The sequence below is a fragment of the Solanum verrucosum genome, unplaced genomic scaffold, assembly GCF_900185275.1.
Source record: "Solanum verrucosum unplaced genomic scaffold, falcon-dt-bn FXZP01000177.1, whole genome shotgun sequence".
Lineage (NCBI taxonomy): Eukaryota > Viridiplantae > Streptophyta > Magnoliopsida > Solanales > Solanaceae > Solanum > Solanum verrucosum.
Genome location: NW_026020401.1, coordinates 1,506,733 through 1,534,616, shown reverse-complemented (window position 1 = coordinate 1,534,616; position 27,884 = coordinate 1,506,733). Strand labels below are relative to the sequence as shown.

At 33.4% G+C, this 27,884-nt stretch overlaps 4 protein-coding genes across 4 annotated transcripts; all 4 read left to right on the top strand.

Annotated features, from left to right (window-relative positions):
* Positions 1-2,882: 2,882 nt before the first annotated feature.
* On the top strand, positions 2,883-7,378 carry LOC125840037 (protein PIN-LIKES 6). Its single transcript, XM_049519022.1, has 10 exons — positions 2,883-3,331; positions 3,621-3,700; positions 3,786-3,910; positions 4,312-4,433; positions 4,766-4,975; positions 5,107-5,181; positions 5,840-5,940; positions 6,513-6,565; positions 6,707-6,901; positions 7,038-7,378. Exons 1-10 carry the CDS (start codon positions 3,140-3,142, stop codon positions 7,157-7,159), a joined length of 1,275 nt encoding a protein of 424 aa, XP_049374979.1. The 5' UTR covers positions 2,883-3,139; the 3' UTR covers positions 7,160-7,378.
* A 2,070-nt stretch (positions 7,379-9,448) lies between these two features.
* Positions 9,449-13,056, top strand: LOC125840040 (uncharacterized). Its single transcript, XM_049519025.1, has 5 exons — positions 9,449-9,725; positions 9,846-9,938; positions 11,277-11,402; positions 11,728-11,892; positions 12,639-13,056. Exons 1-5 carry the CDS (start codon positions 9,483-9,485, stop codon positions 12,996-12,998), a joined length of 987 nt encoding a protein of 328 aa, XP_049374982.1. The 5' UTR covers positions 9,449-9,482; the 3' UTR covers positions 12,999-13,056.
* Positions 13,057-17,324: 4,268 nt separating this feature from the next.
* Positions 17,325-24,566, top strand: LOC125840031 (uncharacterized). Its single transcript, XM_049519014.1, has 9 exons — positions 17,325-17,541; positions 17,629-18,296; positions 19,011-19,087; positions 19,246-19,414; positions 19,535-19,623; positions 19,762-19,926; positions 20,096-20,173; positions 23,007-23,110; positions 23,922-24,566. The coding sequence occupies exons 2-9, from the start codon at positions 17,651-17,653 to the stop codon at positions 24,025-24,027; spliced, it is 1,434 nt and encodes a 477-aa protein (XP_049374971.1). The 5' UTR covers positions 17,325-17,541; positions 17,629-17,650; the 3' UTR covers positions 24,028-24,566.
* Positions 24,567-25,808: 1,242 nt separating this feature from the next.
* Positions 25,809-27,221, top strand: LOC125840041 (uncharacterized). Its single transcript, XM_049519026.1, has one exon. The coding sequence runs from the start codon at positions 25,951-25,953 to the stop codon at positions 26,899-26,901; it is 951 nt and encodes a 316-aa protein (XP_049374983.1). The 5' UTR covers positions 25,809-25,950; the 3' UTR covers positions 26,902-27,221.
* The last annotated feature ends 663 nt before the right edge of the window (positions 27,222-27,884 follow it).

Below are 27,884 nucleotides of genomic sequence, written 5' to 3'. Positions count from 1 at the left end.
CACACTTACCAAAAATAAGAGAATTAAAAAAAAAACTCACTTATTTTTCTAAAAATAAAAATGTTTTCCCACCTTATGTGTCCTCTCATTTTCGAATAATAAATTACCTTGAAAAACTATGATCATTAATTTATTATTCTTTGGTATCTTTTTCTTTTCTTTCTTATGGCATCTTTTTATTTATTTATTCCAAGCTATGTTCAAACACAAAGTCCCACTTAAGTCTTATCACATATTTTTATTTTATCCTCCAAGTTTAGCCCATTACATAATTATTATCATTAGTATTATTTTTACGTAGTAACCCTCCTTTTCTTCATTTAATTAAGCAATAATTATGTCATTATGGAATCAAATTATAAACAATTGAGTAGGAAATATTAAATCAAATAAAGAAAAAGATTCACCAACCCATAGAATCCAGGACAACTTTTTTCTCTTTTTTCTTATTTTAATTATTACTAGTAATTTTTTAAGATACAAATTTTCTCTCAAAATAATATTCATATCAATTTATTAACAATTTTTTTTTTTAATTTTACATTACGTCATTAATAAAAACAAATATATAGGAGTTTTGTAGTAATAATTTGCAACGTTTAACATAGGTCAAAGTTTTCTTGAAGTGATTTTATGACTTGACTTACGTTATATGAATATTATATTTAAATAACTTTTTCGTTATAAATAACTTATAACAACCTGATCTCTAGTACTTACTAATCTGATTAATTTAAATTCACAAACAATCTAATAAATGAAGCAAAGTTTTTATATTTGGATAGTTTTGGTTAATGTCTACAAGTGTGTATATGTTAAAAATTGGGATATTAGATAAGGCGTTTTACTTAACACAAGAAGAGGTATATGTTCAGAATGATATTTAAAATAATATAATAACATAAAATTATCAAATATATATATTAAAATTATATGAAATCTAAAAAAATGATTAATAAACTCATAGTAAACAAAATATCTAATTTAATTTTACAAATATAAATAATACAAAAATATAAAAATTGCTTTAAGATGTAAATCAATTCTAACATCTTTAACTTCCAGGTAATAAAAAAAAATCATAATTTCTTTAAAAATATCACTATTAACTATGCAATTTACCTCCTTAAAAGAAAATAATCAATAAACATTGTTAGTAAGATTCGCTTCTTCATGAATAAAAATACTTTCAAATAGCAAAATAATAAAATGTTATATTTTAAAACAAAAAACATAAAAATCAATAACAAGTGAAGATATAAAATCCAACTATATATATGAACTTTTTCTTTATAACACTTATTTTAAGTACTTGATTCAGATAAATTTGGTACCACTATATATGCTCCATTCTACCGAGTCTATTGCCCATCGTCTATACTCTATTGTATAGAGCCTGGATCCAAAATGACAAAAAAAATTGAATCAAAATTTCAAAATGACAAAAGAATTAAGAATAAAATCAAAGAGGTAAAGCCACACAAACCCTTGCCCCTTTCCTATTATTTTGTGAATTCTCCAACCCCAACCTCCCCTTACATTCCAATTTTTTTTTTGAATAAATTATATCCCTACTTTTTTTTACCGTTTTGAAAATTTGGCTCAATTTTTTTTTTAAATAATTGTATTTTAGTGCCACATGGAAAGGTAAATCTTGTAGATAAAAGCCAAAATGTCTAGTTTGTAAGTACTCTAGAGTACAAAAAAAGGTGCAAATACATAGGGTTAATATTGTAAATTCACATAACTAAGGACCGCTTCGCCATAAATATTGTAATTTTAAAAAAAAGAATAATACTACTAAGTTTTGTTTCCAAAATGAAAAAAATATTTTATTTGGAAACTGAAGTTATATTTAGCTATCAATTTCAACTAATTTTTTTTTAAAAAAATTAAAATTAAATCTCTAATACATTCTTTACGTAAATTTATGACGAAATATAAATTTCAAAATCTAATCCAGCAAAATATTACAAAATACTTATTCGTGTCCAAAGAATAGCTAAAAAAGATGAGGGGAAGTTTCCAAAATGATGTGAAATTTCTACTTGTATTGGGACAGCAAAACAGAGTAGTTTTCGGGAAAGATCCAATCTTGGGTGTGGGTGGGGGGGTAAGGGGGGTATGGGGTAGTATAATATAAATAGATATAAAATAGCAATTATTTTTCTGAAAACTTTCATTATTAAAATTTTCAGATTCTTCTAAACCTGGGTTTTGTTCATATTAAAGTGGAAAAAAAGCAACAAAGAAAGAAACTTTACTCAGATTTTAGCCCTCTGAGAGACAGTTATTGGTTAGTTCTTAGTCTTTTTCTGTTTTTTCTTTTTTGGGTTCATGTTGTTATGATGACTGAATTCATGTTTACATATTCTAAACGTATAAGTTGTGTATTTGCATTTTAGACATTTTGGGAGGTTTCTTGATTATCTGGTTACTGACTTACCATATTTTTGTTGTTTTGCTGGATACCATCAATTTTATTTTCTTCAAATTTCTGGCTCTTGGAGTTTGGGGTGAAAAAAGGGAATTTTTGGTTCTTGGAAGGTAGCTGTTTTTGTGTTTTTTTATTTTGGCAGTTATGGGGTTTGTGAAATGATTTTGAAGTTTTGAGCTTGGTTGTTTTCTTTGTGAATTTGAAGTTTGTTCGGGTGGAGGGTCTTTCGGAAACGGTCTTTCTATGTTGTTTTAGACCCCATTTGTGGGATTACGCCGGATTTTTTGTTGTTGTTGTTGTTGTTGTTGTTGTTCTTTGTGAATCTGGAAACCCCTTTTAAACCTGCAATACCTTATATTCACAATTCTTGTAGAAAATTGTTGTGAGTTGTCTTTTATTGTTGTGTCAACTAACTTGAATATAGCATTTTGGATTTGATAATAATTGGAGCTTCCTTTCGTAATCGTGCAGAAGGGAGCTAAACTGTTGGAGAAGTTGAGTGCTACTTGTCAAAGATTTGAACTTTCTTGAATTTTTGAACTGTAAGCTAGATAAAAGTGCAATACTTTTGGGGTTGTTTTGTTTCTGTGATCTTTCTGAACAAGAATATCAGGACCTTCAAGACTGGAAAGGGAAAAATTTCGTGACTTTGGATTGATTGAGTTTTGCTTTGAGGAAAGTAGTGGTTAATAGGTAGAAAAGATGGATAGGGTGCGGAGGATTCTTTTTAATGTTCTGACAGAACCACAACGAGGAGGACAGTCTTTCATCGTGTCAATTAAGATTGCTGTTTTACCGATTGCGAAAGTGTTTACACTATGCTTTTTGGGATTTCTGATGGCCTCCAAGTATGTCAATATTCTTCCAGCGAATGGACGGAAGCTTTTAAATGGGGTCAGTATTTTTTTTTATGATAAGTCTTGTTTAAGAATAATCTCCACTGACTGTTCATTGTTCAATCCTGTAATAGGAATTAGCTCGATGGAGTCCTCAAATATCTTTCTGATAGATGTTATGAAGTTATCAATTTCATTTTTTTTAATATGGATTGTGACATAATCATCAAGTCAATTTTACGTGAGATGCGATGTGTTTTGATTCCTAGTGCAGTCCCTAATGGCAAAAGTAGTAAGATTTAGCTTTTATGTATCTCTAATAGATACTATTACATGGTTTCATGCAGTTGGTGTTTTCACTTTTGCTGCCATGCTTGATATTCTCTCAACTTGGACAAGCCATTACGTATGAGAAATTGCTTGAGTGGTAAGGATTACATTTGATTCGTGCTTATTTTGTACTGCAGTGCCCATTCTTTATTATTTTCAACTGATGTTCTTCATTGTATCAGGTGGTTCATCCCTGTTAACATTGTTTTGGCCACCATATTTGGTTCTATTATCGGTTTAATTGTTGCTACGATAGTCCGTCCACCATACCCTTATTTTAAGTTTACCATTATACAGATTGGCATTGGTAAGTGTTCCATTTAAAGCTAGCTTCGTAGTTATGAATCACTTTTTTTCTGAAGTCTCTTTGATTTTCTATATAATGCGAAGTACAGTATCTTAAACAGTTAAACTTCTCTAAATAGCGTATCAGTTGACTTAACTTGATAGGTGGAATATAAGTTGAATTATTCAGTTAGTTCTTCAATGTTTCCTTATTACAACAACTGTGGCTGCTACGCGCGGCATGATTAAAACATGCCAAACCTAGTTATTGTGTTTAGCATGACCGATAGCTCATTTTTCACTTCGCATTTTCCATGAAAGCGCATTTTAACTCTTAACTATCTATTCTATTTAATGTCTTGGCTTCTGGAGTTCACTGCCAGATTTGTTAGCTTATGTTTTTTCCATTTCTGTGTTATGCAGGGAACATAGGAAATGTTCCACTTGTTCTGATAGCTGCGTTATGTCGGGACACATCAAATCCTTTTGGTGACTCTGAGATATGTGCGCGAGATGGAAATGCGTACATCTCCTTTGGACAGTGGGTATGTAAGAGTTCAGAGTTGATGTTTTCGAACTCAATGTCTTTCATTTAGATTAATATAGTTTTTTATCACTTTGTATGTTTTCCCACTACTGTTTGATTTTGCATTGCCCCAACTTAAATTCTGATTTCGCCTTACTGATTGACTAGCCAATGGTAATTCCTTTCCACTCGGGTTTTTCTGTTTAAAACCCCCCATCCTCTGCATGGAAATCCGGCACCTAATACAGAATTTCACATGAAACTTGAAAATGTAGAGAAGTATCTGCTAACCTCTTTGAACTTCAAAAGTTGCTTTAGCTAATAAAAGTACTATTTGATAAATGTGTGTAGGTTGGTGCAATTATCCTCTACACCTATGTATTCCAGATGCTCTCACCTCCTCCTGAGGGTTCCTTCGACGTTGAAGATGCAAACCTTCCTATCAAGGTTCCTAACAAAGAAAAATTGCTGAGCCATCCATCAGGTAGTTCTGCTGAGCAAGTTCCATTACTTGCAACAAATGTTGCACCAGCTGACTCTAGTAGTTCAAATAAAGAAAAGGTGAGAGACGTTCTATGCTTTGATTATTTGTGTCTTTACTCATAGTTTGAGGTGTCATGAGGTAGAAATAGTAATCCCTTTAATAGTATTCTATAATACTGGTGTTTGACTGCTCATCACTTTGCTTACAGGTTAAAGAGTTCTTTAAATTTCTCTATGAGACACTGAAGCTCAAGCAACTTATTCAACCTCCTATTATAGCTTCTGTAAGTTCAATAATCTTGGGATGGATCCATATACGCAGTTTCATTGACTTAGCTGCGTGCTCTATCTTATAAATGTTACACTGAGATAAATTATATAATGAATCATCTCTCTCCTGCAAAATGCTTTATCCTGTGGTTTTTCTACTATGCAAACTTTCATTCAGACTATTTTGTCAACTAATGTTATGTCACTTATGCTTGAAAGGGCTTTATATTTCATTTTAGGCAATGCTTTCTCTCGGGATATTAAGGAATAAGAGATGTTATGACCTTATCCTGAACTATGAGTTCTTACTCCTTTGTCAATCAAATGCATTACATATGGCTTTCCCGAGTTGCTATTTTTAGAATTTCCTTTGAGTTGCCAACCTGCTGATGCGTTAATCGCGTACGCGAATACTGTTGCTGTGACATTTATTCAAGTAATTTTGAGATATCAAGAGCAAAATACTCTTCATAAATATTTCAACTGTTTTTCAACCTATTAAAAAAACTGTTCTTCAGATTAAAAGACTTGAGTTGTGGGATATTTTGGGGGCCAGGGGGAGCTGACATGCATAGTTCACTTGTATAGTTGTCTGTTAGAGCAATTCTTTTTGCAGATTGTCAATTAGAACAACTTTTATGACAGTTGCTAAATTGCGTGTTCTTTCAACAGATCTTAGCGATTATCATAGGATGTGTGCCGGTCCTGAAGCGCCTCGTCTTTACTTCTGATGCTCCACTTTACTTCTTCACTGACAGCTGTTTAATTCTTGGGTAAGTTTTACTCCATTGTGGAATTAGTTAAAGATCAGCATAAATGCCATGCAGCATATGTAAAATATTATCCTTTCCAGTCACTGAAATGGACGAGACATGTCATCTATTGGTCCTGCAGCATGCTGCCTTAAAGAGCAGTGGTGGAGCCAAGATTTTTACTAAGGGGTTCAAAATCTGAAGAAGTAAACACACGAACTAGCCGAAGAGGGTTTGGCATCTACTATATATATACATAAAAAATGATTTTAATCATTTATAAATAGTATAATTTTCCGCTGAAGGGGGTTCATCTGAACCCTGACTACAAGCTGGCTCCACCCCTGCTTAAGAGTCTGCCTTTGGATTTCTGATGTCAGTACATGATACATATTCCTTTTGTGATAGCGTACATCTGCATATATTGCTAAGGAATTGGATTCGCGGAATCTGCTTTTATTTATTTCTGTTCTAATAGAATACTAGGACTTGGCTGAATTGACATAAGCAATAATACTATTCTCTCAGTCTACTGGTGGAAATGCTGTTTTATGTAAATGTTGATTAAATGTTCTCATATTTCTTGTTATCAGGGATGCCATGATTCCCTGCATATTATTGGCCTTAGGAGGCAATCTCGTAGACGGTAAGCAACACTTCTTTGTTTCCTTTTTCTCCTTTGAACTTTATTTTTCCTCGTTTTTTTTGTGGTAAATCTTGTTGTTCACCGAGGATGTTGAATTCGTAGGCGCTCCTATTTACTGCCTTGATATTTGAATCTCTGCAGGACCAGGACCTGGAAGTTCAAAAATTGGTTTTAAGACAACTGTTGCAATTGTCTTTGCACGGCTGTGTTTGGTTCCTCCAACTGGACTCGGTATTGTCATGTTAGCTGATAAGCTTGGGTTCCTTCCTGCTGATGATAAAATGTTCAGATTCGTTCTTCTTCTTCAGTATACGATGCCCACATCCATACTTGCTGGTAAAATACCTTCCATAACATGTCAGACATACGACTTTCAATGGAAAATGACTCTGCTATAGACACATTCTCATCTTTTACTCTATCCTGTGTGTACTTGAAATGCATGTATTGATCAAAATTTTACGCTGGACAGGTGCGGTTGCCAACTTGAGAGGGTGTGGGAAGGAGGCAGCTTCAGTCTTGTTTTGGGTTCATATATTTGCTGTAATCTCTATGGCTGGATGGATCATCCTCTACCTCAACATACTCTTTTAAGTCATTAGATCAATACTGTTGCTACAGAGAGTTAAAACACGAGATATCGTATGGGAAGCTTTTTATTCTTGTCGAAAAGCTGATCATTGTTTGTAATCACGGAGAGAGATGTATCGCGATTATACGTAGGAATAGTATATCTACTACATCTATTTGTTCTTGGCTTCTTCTATTGTATTATACCAAGCTTATGCTACTTTGAAACTGGCTAATGTCAAAGTTGGACTGAGCATTTGGTAAAGACAAAAGATGAGGCCTTATGTTCATGTGAATAAAAATAAGTAAATGGAATTGTTTGTGGCACTTTTGATCAGAATGCTGTTGCCAATATTCCTTCCTCTGTATAAATTTTCAAATTCTCTCGAGTTGATTTGAACACCATTGTTATTTAAATGGAGGGGAACTTATAAAAATTTTATTAGTTTAGAAGCTAATTATTTAGATACTTCTGATTTTTAATATTATGAATCTTACTAGATTTTGATATGTTCAGATACATGTATCTTGGGATACGTGGTTATATAGCTAAACCGTTTAGGGTCATAATTATCGCTTTTGTTCCTAGAAGGGATTAGTTTAAGTGCATCTCCAAAGAAAAGGGGCCATTTTGATATTTTCCCTCTAATATTGTTTGTCAAAATAGTGTAAATTATTTTCATGAGGTGATACCAAATGATGGCTTAGTATTACTGAATTTGAAGGACGTCTTTTGTTTTGATTTTCTATTTGTGTTCGATATCTGTATTAGATCTTGACCAAAACTGAAAGGACCAGCAATATTTGTATCTCACATATTTTAAATTTTACTCAAAGATAACAACTATTGGTTTACATCCCAATTTTGTGAAATGGTTCAACACTGATAACTTCTTATTATATGAACGGAAGAAAATAATCCTATAAAAATATATTGTATTTTATTTTCAAGGCACATATAACTTCTAATTTATTTTTTGATGATTGTGGTGTCCGGACAATCTTTTGCACACCTTGATAAGTATCAAATAATTTTGTCCACTAACTACTAAGGTTAGCTTAGATGGAAAAAATCATCTAATATTTTTCTTCCTTTTAGGATTTGAACCTGAGACCTCATGACTCTCAACCACTTCATAGACAATTAAGATTTAGGGCATACCACTAGATAGGGGTGAGCATAAATATCAAAGAACCAACAAACCAGACCGAACGAACTAATTTGGTTCTTTGGTTTCGATTCTTTGATTTGTTGGTTCGGTGTGGTGTTCTTTTTTTCAAAAGTTTAGTTCTTTGGTTCGGTGTTCATGTAAGAGTTTCAAAACATCGGTGAGAAACCCAAGTGCATTTTTGTTGATGTATGTCATCTGAAGGAGTCTTGGTCCTTGTATTCCTCGAGTAATAGTTAGAGGCACAATGTTCTTGACATACACAAATATGATATTTTAAGCATAATAAGTATTTCATGGTGAGACACATCATTGCTTAACATGATTTTAAATTTTTAAGTGTTTTATATTTTGATTTTATCCTAATTTTATTTTTCATTCCCACTGAAAACTGTTTTAAAAAACACCGAACCAAATTGAACCGAACCAAATTAGTTTGGTTCAATATTCAATGCACATTTTTTCAAAACCAAAAATCGAAAGAACTAAACCGAAACAAAGAATCGAACACCCACCTCTACCATTGGGTGCTATAAAAATAAAAGACATAATACATAAACATGACCCTTAACTTGGCTTCAGCAAACAACAGTTTCCTCCAACTTTGAGAGTGCACAAATAGACACTTAAACTTGTATAAAATTGAGCAAGTAGACACACGCGTCCTGCGTGACATCATACAAGTAGGATGCTACGTAGGACACAAAATTGCCATGTAGGGTGTCATGTAGACGAATATGTTTATTTGTTCAATTTTATACAAGTTTAAGTGCCTACTTGTGCACACCCAAAGTTAAGATCATAGTTATCAGCTAAAATCAAGTTAAGAGTCATGTTTATGTATTATACTAAAATAAAAATTTATTGATAAACTACAAAATCAATTATTCTTTTTTTTATTTGCAGGGGGTAGGGGTAAGGGTAGGGAGGATTTTAGTGGTTGGTTATACAAGTTAAAACCTTGTTGGTGAGAGTTCGATTCTCTCTCCATACCCCTATGTAATAATTCAATTCATTTATTTAAAAAAATTACAAATGTTTAATAGTAGTGTCAACTTAAAAGGTGGAAAGTTAGTTAGAGACGTTATAGGCACATTCTTTTTCTTCAATATGTGATCCAAATCCCATTTTGACTTGTTTTCAAATACTTGTTCAAGTTTTTTGACAAATTTGAAGAAATGGCTTACAGAAGGAAGCAGGGGATCAGCAGATCCTCCACTTTCCAGGAAGAAAGCATTTTCCGTTCACCGGGGGAACCGAAACAGGGGATCTCTAGATCCTCCACGTTTCATCATGAAACTAACACTTTCCGTCCCCCCGGAGATCCTTTTTCCTCCTCTTCCTCTTCTTCTTCCTCCTCGTCGTCTCTCGCTGCTCAGGCAATTAGAGCCTCAGCCGCTCATCATCGTCGTGCTTCTCAGGTCCCTCCAATATAATTTATGAAAAATCATTGAATTGTTTACAATTGAAGCAAAATTGCCTGATTTTGAAATCATGTTTGATAACAATTGATTAATTGTATGTTGATGGATCAAAATCAGGATGCTCTTTCGAATGGATATAGTGAAAATGAGGCAAATGGATTTTGGGGAGTTTTAGCAAGGAAAGGCAAAGACATTCTTGAAGAAAGCCAGGTGATCATTTAGCCCTTCCTTTCTCTTCCCTTTCGAGGGGCAGAGCTACATAGTCTCAAGGGGTTCAATTGAATCTCCAGAATTAAATTGTGCAAAATTCGAACTTTTTTTTTTTTTTATGTATATATACAAATTGTTGAATTCCCTTGACATAAGAGAAGAGTGACAAAAGTGGCTCAAAAATTGTGTTAGGTGTGACATTCTTGCTTCTTTTTTTCTAAAAAAACGAATACCTTTATTGGAATTTCTGGCTCTGACTCCTTTGAAACTCCTTTCATCATAATATGCAAGGAAAGGCATATGTGAAACTTAGTGTTTTGGTTCATGAGCTTCCTATCTAATCATCCTCTTCAAAATCAACATTATAAGGTTGTATTGCTCGGATTCTCAAAAAATTTTGCCCCACTAATATATGTATTTTTGGAGGATCAGACATGCACACAATAACATGAAGAGTCCGAGCCAGTGCCGGCTCTTGCTTGATAAATTTAAGGCACATGCACTCAAATTTTCATCAAGAAAAAATTATGTGTTAATTTTTTTAATTAAAAAATAATTATTTTTACTTAAAATGTATAATTTTAAACAAATATATATTATTTTATTATTTTTAACGCCAATCAAATAGAAGAAATTAAGAAAACATTATTTTGTATGTTTACATTCTCTTCGCTAACACTCGTATTATTTATCTTTTTAAAATTCTTTTGCACTTTCTTTTTAAATTTTTTTGATAAGTTAGAGTAATATACGGTCAAAAATATAAATAAATAGTCGAAAAAATTCAACAAAGTGACTTACAATTTTTCTTTTGTCTGTTTCTTCTTAAATAATCAAGTATTACATAAACATATTAAAGTAGGGTTATAACTTATACCAAGTTATCAATTTCTTGTATCAGATTTTATGGTTCTAATTCTTATCTTTATGTAAAGCTTGTCAACTTATTACTTATAGTATTATGTTAACAATTTATATAATGATTGCCTAAGCAAAAGAATATTTTTCAATGTTGAATTGATAAAATATTACTTAAAATTAATAATTAAAAACGACATTCGAAAAAATATATTTTAAGAAAAGATATCAAGTAATAATTTGCACTTAAAAAGTTTTAAAAAATAAAATACTATATTTGATATTTATATAGATTTTAGGCCTCAATTAAAATTTCGTTTTAGGCCTCAAATTACGTTGAGCCTCCCCTGGTCCAAGCAATATAGATTACAGACTATGAGTATTGAAGTTGATTTTCACCAAAATAGTATATAGTTTCTCTGATTTCTCTCATCAGGTACATGCTGTGCTTCAACATAATTATTTTTTCTTGAATTTCAGGAAGGACGCACAATTGTTGAGACATCGCAAGATCATGTCTCCAACGGACGTAACCCATGGCAGATGCAAACAACTCGGCCACAAACACAAACTATTCATGAAGATCAATTAAAAGCTTCTCGCGACGTAAGGTGGCAACTTGCGTGATGATATATATATGATGTCGTCCTTCTGGTTTATATAACATTAATCAGTGGCATAGCTACATTGATCCAATGATGGTCACTTGAACACCCTTCGTTGAAAAATTATATTGTGCATATAAGTTAAAAACAACTTATTAGAGAGAGATACATACTACAGTTTTGAACATCCTTAGCAAAATTTCTAGCTTCATCACTGGCATTAAGGATATGAAAATATTATAAGTACAATGAAAGATTGAAATGTTGTTGGTAATATCTCCTTGCTGGTGATCAAATGCATTTTTGGCCTTTTTTTTCGGTTTCAGGTGGCAATGGCAACTGCAGCAAAAGCAAAACTGCTACTACGAGAGTTAAAAACAGTTAAAGCTGATCTTGCTTTCGCGAAGCAACGTAGCTCTCAGCTGGAAGAAGAAAATAAAATGCTTCGAGAGGCTCGTGAGAAGGGAGACAATCCTGCAGATGATGACATGGTAGTTCTTTTTTCACTTACTACTACTAAGTTTGTTCTGATTTCATCTTCGTAAACCTCCATTTTATCGTACAAGTTCTCTAGTATGATAACTGCACTAGCAATCTTGAAATTCAGCCTGTTAAAACATAGAGTCAGACACACCTAAACTATCACCCTTTCGTGAGTTTCATACCTCAACAACTATCACTTTTTCGCGAGTTTCATACCTCAACTATCACTCCCTTTGTATTAAAACTCACCTCGATGCAGAGTTCATACCCTTTCATGAGTTTCATTAACTATCCATTGTTCTCTTTACCTACCTAAACTATCACCTTTTTCGCGAGGTTCATACCTCAACTATCACTCTCTTTGTATTAAAATTCACCTAGATGCAGAGTTGGCCTACCCGTGCATGTTGTTTATAGGGAACAAATATTTGGCCAACTCAACATCGAGGTGTGTTTTAATACAAAGAATGAGTTTATGTAGGTATAGAGAACAATTGATAGTTGAGGTATGAAACTCGCAAAAAGTGATAGTTTAGATGTATTTCTGACCATTATGTCAAAAACAAGAACATAGTAGTAGAGATTAAGTTACTTTCTACTATATTTTATGGACTTGTTTAGGTACATTATGTCAACAAAACCAGAGTATTATTCCTGACAAACAACATAAGGTAGGACTTCCGTCAAGGGGGTTCATTATCTACTATACATGCATCCCGATTAATCATGTTTCCTGTTTGGTGCAATATTTCAGATACGGCTACAACTCGAGACACTGTTAGCAGAGAAGGCTCGTCTAGCACACGAGAATTCAGTATACGCTCGTGAGAATCTCATCTTAAGGGAGATTGTTGAGTACCATCAACTAACAATGCAAGATGTTGTGTATTTGGATGAAGGATTTGAAGAAGTAACAGAAGTTTCACCAATACCTGCTGTTTCAAGAATGCTCTCTGCTTCACCTCCATTATCACCTAAATCAATTCATCATTCATCACCATCTAGAAACTCATCATTCACAAATTTAACAGCTCTTGGTTCACAACAAGTAAATACAAATGAAGAATTACCAACAAGTACTTCTTCAAAGGGGAAAGATTTAACAAGAAAATAATGATCTAACTATGTTGCTCCTCCAAGTGCCAATCATGTTTTTTTCTTTCATCCTTAATATTTTTGTCTAGTATTATTTCTCTCTTGTCCTTTGTATTGGTCGATTCTTGACACATCTATTAAGAAAATCATTTAATACTAACGGTAGCTTTCTTTTTCACGCAATTCGTAGGGTTCAATAAACAATTGATATTTCAGTATTAGGGGTGTGATACTCTTGATAGTAATGGTTCTTATACATCATATTAACAATTGAAATATGATCGAAAGAAAAAATCTTCTTTTGATAAGGCGTCTTCCTATACCTATGAATTTCATTGGACCCAAAAATGATACATTGAAAGAATCCGTTAGGTAAGACTTCTTAGAAAATTGTACAGACCATTTATTGGGGGTATGGGTAGATTTGAAAGAATAATAATTAATGTCCTTTCTATATTCATTTAGCAAATGTTGTCTCTCGCAACGTGGGTGACCATTTGGGAATTAACGTCTTGGTCCTCTAAGAAGCAATGGCAAGACATGACACAACTTTAATTTTTTGAGTATATGATTTAAGATAGGAAGTTATGAAGGTCGTAGATTAGGATAAAAGGTTAGTAGGTAGGTGAGCGTTGTTTTATTTTCTAGGAAGATATATTGGTGCATTGTTTCTATTTCCTGATTCTTATTTTTATTTTTTTTACCAATAGTAGTAAAATTTGTCTCGTAGTTGACCTATGATACAACCTTTGTTATTCCTCGTTATTTATTGTGCTTCAGTTATCACATTAGCTGGTTATGGTTATTGTCCGGCCTCTCCATCTTTCCTTTTTATTTGTCCAATTTTGACTTTTAACTTGTCAGTTTTGACAAATCAAGAAATGAAAATATTTTTTTATATCTATTATATTTAGAAAGTTAATGTTTTTGAAAAAAGGTAGAACCTCTTCAATGAGTAAATTAATTTTGGAATCCTACAAATTAGTAGAGGTAAAATGTTAAATTCACAATGTCAATTATTATTTTCTTAATAGGTATGCCAATTAAAAAATGAACAAGTAAATAGGGACAGAGGGAGTATTGATTATGTCCTCTTTATTTCTGTATTGTTTTATGGGAAAATGGATAAATACACCCCGAACTATCGTAAATGGTATGTGTATACCGTTCGTTATACTTCGGTACATCAATGACCTTACTGTCCAAAGTTTAAAGCGTATATACCCTTTATACTAACGGTGGGAATTTTAATTTTTGGTAGAAAAATTAATAAATTTTGGGTCGGTAGATAGGATTAGGACACATGTATCACCGTTAGTATAAAAGGTATATACGCTCTAAAATTTGAACGGTAAGGTCATTGGTGTACCGAAAGTATAACGAAGGGTATACTCATACCCAGGGGCGGCTCTGCCTTATAAAAATTAAGGCATATGCCTTAGGCCCCCAATTTTGGAAGGCCTCAAATTTTTACCAAGAACAAATTATGTGTTATTTTTTTATTAAAAAAATTAAATATTTATAATAAAAAGTATATATTTCTTTTCTAACATTCACATTATTTATTTTTTAAAACTCATTTTTACTTAGTCAGTTTGGAAAGCCACTTGGTAATTGGAATTGGTGTAATTACTAGGGTAGTAATTACCAACCTAGTAATTACACTGACTTGTTTGGTTGTCACAGTGTAATTACACTGTAATAGTGTAATTACACATGTCCTGTTTGGATGCCACAGTGTAATTACACATGTTTAGTTTAGATGCACAATTGCAATTATAAAATTATAATAAATTTTAAAAATAAAAATTAATTATTTAAAATTTATACTAGACAAATAAGAAACTTTATAAATGACATTAAATTAAATATTTAAGATATATATTCTTGTTTGAAAATATATTAATTAATAAACATATTTTCTGTATCTACTATTATGAAAAAATAATTGATTTATATTTTTTCAAATTAATATATTTCAATTGAATTGATCGTAACAACTAAAAGTATGAAGTTTCTATGAATATCGTAAAATGCATGTTTGATAAAAAGAATAATATATAAATAAAATGTCATGTATTATTAAATGTTTGACAAAAATATAATCTATCAAGTCTAATTAAAAAATGACGTGCAATGTAAATTCAATATTACTAAAACAAATGAAACTGAAAAATATAACATAAGTTATAAATTCAAAGCAAAAAATTTAACATAATACTCTTATAATAAATTTCAACATAGCAATAAATATGATTTATTTTTATTTTTTCTTAATAAAGAAAACGTAAGTCTATAACCTTACTTAACAATAAATTCTATTTTAATTTAAAATTTAGAATACTAATAAAATTATGCTAAAGAGAAAATAAGCATGGCATAAAGAAATAGATAATACGAGAAAATTACATAGAATCATGTAAAGTAAGGTTGAGAACAAGAAGAAAATGAATATAATAATATAAAATAAAAAAAAAAAAAAAAGAACTTAAAATAATAGAAGTAAAAAAAATTAAAACAAAAAAATTAAAATTAAAAATAATAAAAAAAGAAATTAAAAAGTAATCAAGTGGTAATTACATGGTGTAATTACCAGCAATTCACAGCCTCTGTGAATTGTAGAGTGTAATTACCTCCTGCCAATTACACCAATTACCTGCTGATCAAGTAATTACATGTCCTTCCAAACAGGACAAGACAATGTAATTACACCAATTACACAAAATTCAATTATCAGGGTGTCCTTCTAAACAAGCCCTTAAAGTTTGTCTACTTATTACTTATAGAATTGTGTTAACAATTCATATACTGATTGCTTCATTAGAATAATTTTTTTCAACGTTAAATTGATAAAATCTTATCTAACACTAATAATTTTAAATAAAAAGAAGTACTCGAAAAAATCATCTATAAAAAAAATTAAGTAATAATTTGCATCTAAATAGTTAGAAAAATAAATATGTATGAAATTTGTTAGGCCTCAATTGAAATTTCGCTTTAGTCCCCAAATTCCGTTGAACCACCCCTGCTCATACCATTTACGATATTTCAGGGATATATTTGTCCTTTTTCCCTTGTTTTATTAGCTGTTTTGATGTATGTTACTTGAGTCGAGGTCTTTCGAAACAACATCTTTGTCTCCCCAAGATAGTAATAAGATCTACGTACACTCTATCACTACATTTGAAATGCAACTGGTTGTTCTCGTATCAAACATCTAAGATCAATTTTAGTTTTAGGCTTTAATTAGGATTAGACAATCTATCAAAGATATTGAAAATCTTTTTAACTCTATAAGGAATTAAATAACCTAACATTACTCAAATGGAAATGCCTAACTTATAATTCATTTTCCACCAACTATTATTGACAATTCACGTAAGTCCTTAAAAAAAAAAAAACTAATAACCCCATTAATTTTCCACCAACCACATGAATATTTTCTTTTAAATATTTTACACTTTACACCAACTTGTAAAGATGGAATTATAACTTATATTTATCCAGACATGACTTTCACTTTTTTTTAATAAAAAAATAAAATAACTTACTAATTGGAGTTTTTAGTCTAGTTAAAATATACCAAACATATACACGACATATATCTAACTTTAAGTTAATTCTACCATCAAAATTATTTATTGAATTAGAGAAATAATTTATTATTATATTCTACAGAGCCAAAAACACCACGTGATTGTTCTCATTTGTCTTAATTTTAGTGAATAAAGTTATCTAGTACTTCTTCCGTTTAAAAAGAGAATGACCATTTTTCCTTTTTAGCAACATTTTAGTTTTAACTTTCCACGTATCATATTTAAGGCCACAAAATTAAATGACATTTTGATATATTTGATATAACTTTAATTTAAGGTCATAAAATTTAAAAGTTTTTATTTTTATTTTTTTTAACTCCATACCAAGTCAAAGTGTGCGGAAATTGATTGGAACACCATAGTCATAAAGTTAAAATAAAAAAAAACCTTTTATGAAGCTTCTTTTTTAAATTTGTTTTTTCTTTTAATATTTCATATCTGCATTAAAGTCCCACTAAATTCGAATTTGTGATGACATGTCACATATTAAAGATTAAATTTGAATTTGTACAAAAAAAGTATATATTAAAGGATAAAATACTCTCTACTAAAAGCAATTTTCTAGACTCGAATTCGAAACATATGATGAATGTGTTTTGACGGTTGAAAAAAATATTTTAGCTCTCTTCTTCTTATGGCACACAACCCTTTTTCAGACAGCCAGAAACGAAGAGAGCCCAAAAAGGCCACATAGCCCCCCACCCCACCCCCACCCCCTACCCACCCCCCACCCATCGCGTTCATTATCATCCCTACATTGCATTTTCAATTTCATTGATTTCTTCATCTTTCGTTTTTTTTCTTTCTGAAGTACTGTTGATTCGCCGCGTTGACTGATTGTTCTTCATTTTCTTCCCTCAAATTGTATGGATTGAGTGTTCGTTTAGGTTTTTTGATTCGCATTTCTTGAAGGAATCGTTCTCCGTTTGATCGTCTAAGTTCTTCCACGGCGTTTCCATATCGAAGGTGAATTTTTTTTTTATGATTATATTGGTTCTTTTCGTTTTGGGGGTTTTTTTTTAGCGTTTTGATCTTTTTATTTTGATTTTTTAGGGTTGGGTCTAGGGTTAGGGCGATGCGGATGGAAGCGTCCGGTGCAAATTCGGACGCTCAAAGAGGTATTTCATCAACGAGTAATAATATTGGTAGTAATTCTAGAAGGCATGGAGTACAATTGTCGGCTGCCAATTTATTTCGTTCTCCGTTATCGACGTTGTTGGAATATTCTGGAATTTTAAGGACAAGATCAAGTCATACAGAATCGGATAGTTTGATAAATAGTCAATTTCAGCCTCGTGTGGATGATGCTGGGACATCTCCAGCCTCTCCGGGTGGCTCTGGGGAAGTTTCGATTAGGATTATTGGTGCTGGTGAGCAGGAACATGATAGAGTTGGGAATGTAGTGCCATCACCAGCTGTTGGTGGAACACTGAGGGAAGGGGATGGGGAAAATGAAGTTTTTGGGAGGACGATTTCGAGGTCGGGGTCTGCAGCTTCAGTTGGAGCATTGGAGAGTCAATCTAGTGATAGAAGGGCGGGAGATGGAGTTACTCATCAGGTGAATGGAAACACGGAGACGGGGACTACGGATGGTGCTGGTGTTAATAATAGGGAGTCTTCTTACCAAAGATATGATATACAGCAAGCGGCCAGGTGGATTGAGCAAATTATTCCATTCTCTTTGCTTTTGTTGATTGTTTTCATTCGGCAACATTTGCAAGGTATTCTCCGTGGTAACTAAGAGATTTTCACTTGAAACTGTTCATCATAGTTCTTGCTTGTACTTTTGACTGTTTCATGTACTTAATGATGCTTGCTTGGGTTTTCCTTTATTCTTTTGACTCTCAAGTAGCCAGAGCCTTTTCATTGCTATTGTGTTGCCACAATATTGTCTCTGCAGTTAATGCGGAAGAGGATCAGGTGTTTTTCTATGCATTTCACATTTGACAAAATCGGAGTCATATGGTTTGCGGATTGAACTTATGTACTTCACTAAGAAATGATACATGTATGGCCGTATGAATACTTTATCCATTAGACTGCTACTTATCTTGGTTAGTTAATGCGACTTTCTAGTATTTTCGACCAATTTATGCTAACATGAGTTGTATTGTATTTATAATTTGTTTTAGTAGTGGTTGACTACTTTGTTTTTTCTTTTACGTTCAAGTGAAAATGACTGCAATTCACTTCTCTCTCCCCTCTGTCCATCCTTGTCCTCTCACCTTGTGTCCTTGTTTCCTTCCCTCCCTGTTTATTGGGGAGGGGGGTGGGGGATAGTGATGGTATCTACGTACCGTTTTTTTTTCTTATTAAAAGTTATGATGGCTATAAATTTTCTTGGTTTGCATGTTTGAGGGTTACTGTGCTTTACCATAATTTCCGTAAGTTAGTATTTCTCAAGATTGCTCTTTGTTTTGTGCATGAACCCACAGGTTTTTTTGTTACAATTTTGATTGCTGCTGTCATGTTCAAGTCAAATGATATTGTAAAGAAGCAGACTGCACTTAAGGTGATGTAAAATGCCCTCACAACACCAATCCTCAACTAGGGAAGAACCAAAAAAGAATAGAAGGAGCTGATATGCTGATTACTCTTCCTGCCTTTTCTGCTTGATACTTTTCTCATACTAATAAGCAATGAAATTATTGATCTTCTTCTTCCTTGCAGGGTGAGAGGAAAATCTCTATTCTGATCGGCATATGTATTCTGTTCAACAGTTATTTATTTGGGTTTTACTGGTGGTACCGAAATGATGATCTTTTGTCTCCGTTGTTGATGCTTCCACCAAAGGCCATACCTCCTTTTTGGCATGCCATCTTCATGATCATGGTGAACGGTGTGTTCTAATGAAGTTGTCCTGATTAGAAATCTCTTGCTCAGCATCTGGATTCTCATGTGTGAATAATTTGAAAAGATATCATGGAGTTGACTTCTATTGCTTTGCTTTCCTTGATAGATACTTTGGTCCGTCAGGCGGCAATGGTCTTCAAATGTTTTCTTCTGATGTATTACAAGAATAGCAGAGGCCGGAACTACCGTAGGCAGGTGACAGCCGTTTAGATAGATTTATTCACCCTGTCATTTACTCAATAGGCATTATCTCTTTCTTGCTCTGTGCTAACTGCTATTTGTGTGTATAAATAGGTGAAAAAGAAGCTTTCTGATAAGTTATTTTCCATACAGGGTCAATTGTTAACTTTGGTTGAGTATCTTTTACTGCTGTATCGTGCTTTGCTCCCAGCTCCAGTTTGGTATCGTTTCTTTTTGAACAAGGAGTATGGAAGCCTCTTTTCATCATTAATGACTGGGCTGTATCTAACTTTCAAGCTCACTTCTGTTGTCGAGAAGGTATGTTTTTCCAATACATCTGTTTTTTCTTCCATATATTTGTTGTCCTTCAGTATCTTAATCGTTCTGTTTTAGAGAATGCAGCATCCTAGTCTTTCTAAATTTTAAGGGTCAACATTGTCATTGTTCTAACCTATTTTTCATTTGATCCTACCTTCATATTCTGCAGGTCCAATCCTTCTTCACAGCTTTAAAGGCGTTGTCACGTAAGGAGATTCATTATGGAGTATATGCGACTTCTGAACAGGTAATATGGGTTTGTTCTTTTAATAAACAAAAATAGTAATAAGTATGTTTCCTAAGTTGTTTAAGATGGGTTTCATCTTCTTTTTTGATAAGACAATTTTCCCCTTCTACTGCTCATGGCAAAGAAGAATTATATAAGAGAAGCTCATAATGCAACATAGAACTCGATTATCCAAAGTCAGAATTTTTTGTTCTCAAACACAATAATTTCAAACTTAGAAACCTATCATCTGGTGATTTGGTTTATTTTTCTGCCTTAGAGGAATCACAGTTTGAAAAGTTCCAGATTGCTGTGCTGTTTACTGGAAAAGTTTCATTTTTAGTATATGGGGAAGAAAATCTTACTCTAGTGTGGTTGTTTTTAATTAGCATATTGGGTGTTGGAGAGATTCCCTTCTACTCCAGAATGAAATAAATGCAGTTCATCCCTTGCTCCTCGTCATTTTATTGGCAGCCATTTGCTTTATCCATGTTTTTTTTTTGAGAATTTCCTTGGGGAGTATGTTGATATTTTCCATTTGAAGGAAAAGTGATGAAGTATATACTCACTACTGCTCATAAATGCCAATGATTGCAGAAGCCATACTTTATTGCTGGTGCACACACCCATTCTATTTTATTTTTGCTGGTGCAGTCGCCCATATATATATATATATATATATATGAGATAGTCACACACTTCAATATTTTATTTTATGGTGGCCGTTGTGAGATTAGGAGTGTGCTCAATGTTTATCATGAAAAGAAAGATTATCAATAGGAATTTTACCTTCTCAAAAAAAACAAAAAATAAAAGAAAGATTATCAATAGGCAATTATTGTGTCCATAAGAGCATGGCTGAATGGTTAAGGTATAGAAATAATAACTTGTAGATCTCATGGTCAAATCTGAGCTACGACATTCAGTCACTTAGTATGGGCCCATCAAATCTAGCTATGGCGAATAGATTTACCTGACATCTCTGCACATAAGTCGACTCTGACACCAACATTCATTAGCAACTACGTTTATGCTTCAATCCCAAGCAAGTTGTGGTCGCTATTTGAATCCTCAATGACCATGCCGCTCCATTAAGCTCATCTTAGATAATAATAATAATAATAATAATAATTTTTAAAAAGTATTGGCATATTATGAATAAATATTTTTTCTGTCACTTAAATAACTATCAAAATTTTATGATTATATAAGATATAAAAGACTATAATCTTTACATTTTATTTGCTGGTAATGTAGTGTTGAGAATTGGATTTGAGTTTCTCTACACTTCCCATGACCAGCTATAGCCTAACCAATCTTCTCCTACCTCGGATAGTAATTTCTTTTACCATCCCTGTCAAGGTTGGGAAACTTGATATTGTTAAAATAATGATCTTTACATCTTAGTTTCATATTTGTATGAAGAGGACACACCTTATTAATATTACATATAGAAATAGAATTGGGCTGTACACATCTGTGTGTGACATTTAGTTATTTGAATTATTTATTGAACTTAAGACAGCATCTCTTTATACGCTTAGCATCCTCTTGATGCTAGCAATGAATCTACTTAATAAAAAATATTGATGCGAATTTCTAAAAAATAAATTATTTATTGATGCAAATTTTCAATTTTCCCCCTTGAAACTGTTGTAGCCAGTGAGCTGCTTTTTCTAGAGTACACATTATAAATAATTTTGATTGGAAGTTCTGGTTTTCACAGAAATGTCATTCTGGTTCATATTCTGGTTGGATCATTTGGTCAAATCCATAAAGCTCTTCTCCTGTTTAGTAAAACATTATCACATCATGGAATTCTTTCTCTTATATGGATATACTGTGGCCTTTCGTGCCAATTCTTGCTCTCTCTGTGGCTTTGCGTTGCAGCACCTGTTATTGCTGTTGTTAATTGTAATACATGCTAAATTCATGTGAGCTAATTGTGTTAAACAAGATTTGCCTTTTAATTGGGATTAACTTTTATCATTCATGTTATGGATTTCGCTGCCTATAACAAGTTTCAGCAGCAGGTGTATCTTCTTACCTATCTTTTGATTGGTCAGTTGTCTACTCTCTCACACAAAAAGAAGAAAGCATGTTCACCTGTGTACATCCTTACCTATTCTCGGCCTTGGTTGGGAGGAGCAAGTCCTTATTCATCCTAACCTTTTGGTGCCTTGCAAATTGGTTAGAGTTCTGTGCGAACAGTGATTTTGACAGGTTTGGGAAGCTCCACGGAGGACTTCAAGTGTTAGCTTATCAAAAAGAAAAATTAAGAACAAAAGAAAAAGAAAAATTAAGAACAAAAGAAAAAGAAAATACATCAAATGTGAAATTTGGAGTTACTTTTGTATCCTGGAAGCTATTTTTTAAAGAAAGAGTATACAGTTTAGTACATGACGGGGTGTTGGGAAAATTCAAGTGCTCTTGAATTGAGTTAGGGAAAAGCTACCAGAGTTGTATCCTTCGGGTGGCCCAGTGGTTTGGGCTTGGGACTTCCATCTTGGAGGTCTCAAGTTCGAAACCCCTTGCCAGAGAAAGCAAGGGGTTTGCCTTCTGGATCGAGCTCGTCGCATTGGGCTTGCCTAGTGCGAGTTACCTCTCTTGTGTTGTTTGCGAGCTATTGCATAGGAGCGGGGTTTTTATTATGTGTGCATCCAAAGGGTAGCAGCTGCGGGTTTCCCTTGTCATAAAAAAAAAACAAAAAAACTACCAGAGTTGTAACAGTCTTTTGAAGATGAGAAATGAATAATCATCCTTGTAAAATGTTTTCAGTAAATATTGGACTTATTAACTGAATTGTTTTCTTTAAGTGCTTACTGAAGCTCTAGGACGATATGATTAATTTCAGGTCAATGCTGCTGGGGATCTCTGTGCTATTTGCCAGGAGAAAATGCATACACCAATCTTACTACGTTGTAAACATATATTCTGTGAAGACTGTGTGTCTGAATGGTAAGTTATCTGCACTTCTCTTCAGCCAGTTGTGCTTTGACTCACTTTAAGCATGAGCCATGTGTGCTGGAGTAAACCTTTTGTTAAAATGAAGTAGTAAACCTTTTGTTAAAATGAAGTTATCTCCCTTCTCTCATTAGTCACCTAAGTTTTAAAAGTAATGAGCACAACATGTATAACATAAGATTGCAAATAGCATGTGAACCATAGACAAGCAATATTTGATATCCCTTTCTTCAGTTTCTTTGAACTTATTCAACCTTGAATTGGTAATGGACTTTATTATGCCTAATGCTAGGATCTTCCCTCCGACCCAAGCAAAAGGATGATTTAGTTTTATCAATTTTTACTGGATAGAAACACTCAAGCAAAAGTAGATATATGATGTGTTTCTTCTTTGATATGATAAGCTTCATCCTCCAACCCAGGAGCCAACAATTACCCTTTCCCAATTAGCTCCTTCAGTGGCTCGAACCCTCAGCCTTACTATCAGAAGTGAAGTGGGGAGGTCTTTACTAGAGGCTATTTGCTATGCGTCCTTGTCAAAATAAGATTGACACAATGCTATCTATTTTGTAATGAAATAGGATGGCATCTTCCTTGCCGTTGTTTTTGGTTGACCCATTTTCTGTTGACGTACCGTTTTGCAAATTAATATTGTGCTATTATGTTTTCTCCTGATTCTGAAGAATTACTTGTTTCCTCTTTGTCCTATTTAATGCCTAGAAAACAACCATGGAATAGTTGTAATGAGAATTAGGAAAATTGCTTTTTTTGTTGGTTGCTTGATGGCTCTAATTTGTGGTGCCAGGTTTGAGAGGGAAAGGACATGCCCTCTGTGCAGGTCTTTAGTAAAACCTGCCGATCTAAAATCATTTGGTGACGGATCAACTAGTCTCTTTTTCCAGTTATTCTGAAGAAATTGTTGTCGATGAGAGGGAGTTTCTTCAAAAGCTGCCAATTTCACTAAGAACAGCTATAGCTGAACGCCCATCCACGGAAAAGCATATTGACACACTTATTTCAGAATCCTGATCTGTTTGCTCCCGAAAGTACCAATTGGCTCAACGCAGTCTCTGAGGCCATTGTCTATACACAGTTCCACACAAGGAGCAGGCTATTGTTCATATGTTTGCGAGGAGAAAATGTTTGTATCCGTCCATTAATCAACAGAACTTTCAAGTGTACAATGTATGAAATAGTGTTGTAGTTAGATATATCTTTTTTATCCCCATGGCCAGTTAGGTTTCATCCCCTAAACAAAACCTATACAGAAAAATGCTTATTTCTACCAGTGGTGTTTGCATGTAAAATCAAGCTGGCATCTTTTGGGAAAAGCATAGTCTTGGTTGCCTCGAAGATTTTGCGACCATCATTTAAGTCTGTATCCGCAATGCATAAACATTTGTAAGTTCACCTATTTTAATTTCAGACATGCCACGTCTGGAGTTTCATATGATTGAAGTTCAAACCTATTTTTTTCTTTGATTTATTCTTTCAAAATCTCTAAATTTGTCACATGAAATTCTGTTCTCCTTTTGTCACCGCAAATATTATATAATTAAACCAAATGTCTACATAGAATTAGTAACAATAAAATATTTAGTTATACAGCTAGCGCACACATTAATTTTATATGAATAAAGTACAACATTTTTTATTGGAAATAAAATATTACAACCAAAAAGACTCTTCTCAATCATTAGGAAATTTAGTACCGAGTTTATTCTTTGCAAAAACAGATATGGAGTACCATTTTTTTGTAGAATTCACAGCTCAATCATGGAGTATACCATAATTTAATTTTACTTTTACTTTATCACGTTTCATTTATTGACAGTCAATTAATATAAGAAAGATTACAATTTATACAATTTATAAATATCTAAATTAATTTACTTTTAAAGATTAGACAAATATGGAAAATTAATTAATTAGACTACATGGGGACTACTAACCCTTTTCCACATTTCATCCCACTGTTTCTTCTCCTTTTTGTCATTCACTTTACTACTTCTCCTCTCTCTCCTCTTCTCACACCACTTCTTCATCTTCAACAAAATCTCCATTTTCCTTTCTTTTTTATGCTCTTTCATACCTAACTCATTCATCCTTTTCTTGTTTTTTTCTAAATACCAACTTTTTGAAACAATGCCAACTTGGATTTGAAGTAATTCCTCATATTTTTTCTAGACCCATTTTTGTTACAATGCCAACTTCTGCTGTCTGAGCTATCTTCTCTGATATCAACTGAAGTGTTTGACGTCAATTTCTATCCTGGTAAACTTTCATTTTATCATTCAAACTGAATAAGAAGTTCGTATTTTTCCCTGTGAAAAATCATTAAAAATTGTTTTTAAGGGTTTAGGAATTGGTTAGTAAATTGATGGATCTGGGTTGGTTTCAGTGGAATCAAGTTCATTATTTGACTCCAGTCTACTTTTGAACAAGAATTACCACAAAAGGTGTTTGGAATTATCGACTTTTCAACGGGTTAAAGTATCAAGTCTACTTGCTTTTTCATACTGTTACCGTTATATTTGTTTTGCAGTATCAGATTCTTCAATGAATTTAAAGTACATAAAGTGTGAACCTCAAGTCTGTTTGAGATATTTAAGGGCTTGAGTTTTCGTTTTGTTTTACTGGGTTCATTTTGGATCTGAGAACTCTATCAGTATATAAGTTGTGACAATTTTTGGGCTTGTAGGATTTAGTTGGTTAGTTTTGGTGCTTGCAAGCAAGCATAGTCAATATTGTTGTCGAGAATAAGAAGGTGTGTTTGCGGATTGACATTGTTGTGACTTGTGGATCTGCAGTGTGAATTAACGAAGTTGTGAAGCATGATGAGGCTTCTTGGAAGTCTCACGATGCTTCACCTTCTAATGTGGCTGTTTTGGTTGCCGCGATTAGGCAGTTCTCAGGTAACTGACTTTCCTATAGGGGCTGCGCGGGCACTAGATGCACTCCTCCAGGATTATGCTTATCGTGCATTTGATAGCTCGAGAATTAGAACAGGTGTTATCTATGATGGAAATGTCCCCTCGAATTTGACAGGGATTAAGGTGTCTGGATTGAGGCTTAGGAGTGGCAGCTTAAGGAGTCGAGGATTTGAAATGTATAAAGAGTTCAAAATACCTATTGATGTAGTTGAACAGCCTTTTGTTGAGAGGCTTGTTCTTGTCTACCAAAATTTGGGCAATTTATCTGCAACATATTACAACTTATCTGGCTACATGTACTTAGCTCCTGTATTGGGTCTTCTTGCTTATGATGCATCAAACTTGGCAGCAACTAACTTGCCTGAGTTGGATATCAAAGCTTCCGGTCAGCCCATCTCAATACGATTTTCAGATGTCAAGCCGTTGCCTGTTGGATCATCTCCAAAGTGCGTTTCAATTGACTTACAAGGGTCTCTGAATTTCAGCAATGTTTTGTCAGATAACACTTGCACAACCTTTCAACAAGGACATTTCTCTATTGTGATCGAGTCAATTGCTCCTGGTCCATCCCCTCCAACAGAAACACCCATAAATCATCATAAGGGAAAGAAGAACAAGTCAAAAGTCTGGATAATTGTTGGTTCGATAGTAGGAGGACTATTATTGATGTTTCTTTTAGGTCTTCTAATAGTGTGTGTGAGCAAGTACAAACACAAGAAGAAAATGCAACAAATGGAGAGGGCTACGGAGGTTGGAGAGTCATTACAAATGACTAAAGTCGGGAGCACAAAAGCACCGGCTGCTACTGTAACACGAACACAACCTACACTAGAAACTGAGTACAGACCCTGATTTTTCCCATCTACACAAGCTCTGCTTCACATGTCCACATTCTTGTTTTGTTGATGTTATATATTCTTCCAACCACACTCCTTTTTCTTGGTGTTGCTTTATTCAATTATTTTGTAGGTTTATGATAGCAATGTGGATTGTAGCATGGTTATTGTGTAAACAATAATCTTTTAGCTTTCACATTAGCCATTCATATTTGTGGTGGTTTGTTATGGTGTGCATTTATTCTTTTAGCATTTGTTAGAGTTCATTGTGATGAAAGTTTGTACAATTCATTGACAAGAAATAAAATATTTTGATAGGTTTTTTTTCTTTGCTTATTATGAATTATTTCCTGACACCAAAGATATCACATCTAAAGTAAGATGATAGTGATTCAGTAAATGTCATTTGCTTTTTGTTGGCTTCAAGCTGTCCATGGAAGTTATCCTCCCTTTTCCTTCAGGTTAAAAAGTACAAATGCATATTTTTTTTAATTTCCCACCCGGTGTCCAATACATCATATTGAAGCTCGACTAAATTTGGATTCGCGATGGGAAGTTCCACATTGGGGATAAAACGCTACCTACCTAACAAAGGCGATACCGTACCCAGGAGACTTGAATCTTAGATCTCTTGATTAAGAATGAAGGAGTATTTGCCACTCCACTACAATCATTGTTGGTACAAATGAAGAATTATTCAGACACCAAACACTCTTATGGCTAAAAGCAAAGGAATCCAATTCACAACTGGACAGATTTAGCAGTCTATTTTGCTCTTTGATGATTGTAACATAGATGCAAAACCCTAGTAACTATAAAATATCAACAAAATAAAAGTTAATAATGGAAAGAGACCAAGTTTCCATGTCTTGTTTAACTAGTAGTGGCATTAAAATAAAATTTAAGGTTGGTCTAGTATCAATGAGATGAGACGAACCTCGAAGATGAGGGTTATAAAAAAAAACATCAGGTGATTTCATTTGATTAATCAAAACTTGT

What these genes read in the sequence shown, in the direction of transcription:
- LOC125840037 (XM_049519022.1), top strand. Translation starts at nt 3,140, where the DNA reads ATGGATAGGGTGCGGAGGATTCTTTTTAATGTTCTGACAGAACCACAA. An exon ending in GTAGTTCAAATAAAGAAAAG is followed by an intron (nt 4,976 to 5,106) that starts GTGAGAGACGTT and finishes CTTTGCTTACAG; the next exon opens with GTTAAAGAGTTCTTTAAATT. An exon ending in GACAGCTGTTTAATTCTTGG is followed by an intron (nt 5,941 to 6,512) that starts GTAAGTTTTACT and finishes TCTTGTTATCAG; the next exon opens with GGATGCCATGATTCCCTGCA.
- LOC125840041 (XM_049519026.1), top strand. Translation starts at nt 25,951, where the DNA reads ATGATGAGGCTTCTTGGAAGTCTCACGATGCTTCACCTTCTAATGTGG.
- LOC125840040 (XM_049519025.1), top strand. Translation starts at nt 9,483, where the DNA reads ATGGCTTACAGAAGGAAGCAGGGGATCAGCAGATCCTCCACTTTCCAG. An exon ending in ACATTCTTGAAGAAAGCCAG is followed by an intron (nt 9,939 to 11,276) that starts GTGATCATTTAG and finishes CTTGAATTTCAG; the next exon opens with GAAGGACGCACAATTGTTGA. An exon ending in AATTAAAAGCTTCTCGCGAC is followed by an intron (nt 11,403 to 11,727) that starts GTAAGGTGGCAA and finishes TTTCGGTTTCAG; the next exon opens with GTGGCAATGGCAACTGCAGC.
- LOC125840031 (XM_049519014.1), top strand. Translation starts at nt 17,651, where the DNA reads ATGCGGATGGAAGCGTCCGGTGCAAATTCGGACGCTCAAAGAGGTATT. An exon ending in CATTCGGCAACATTTGCAAG is followed by an intron (nt 18,297 to 19,010) that starts GTATTCTCCGTG and finishes ATGAACCCACAG; the next exon opens with GTTTTTTTGTTACAATTTTG. An exon ending in AGAAGCAGACTGCACTTAAG is followed by an intron (nt 19,088 to 19,245) that starts GTGATGTAAAAT and finishes TCTTCCTTGCAG; the next exon opens with GGTGAGAGGAAAATCTCTAT.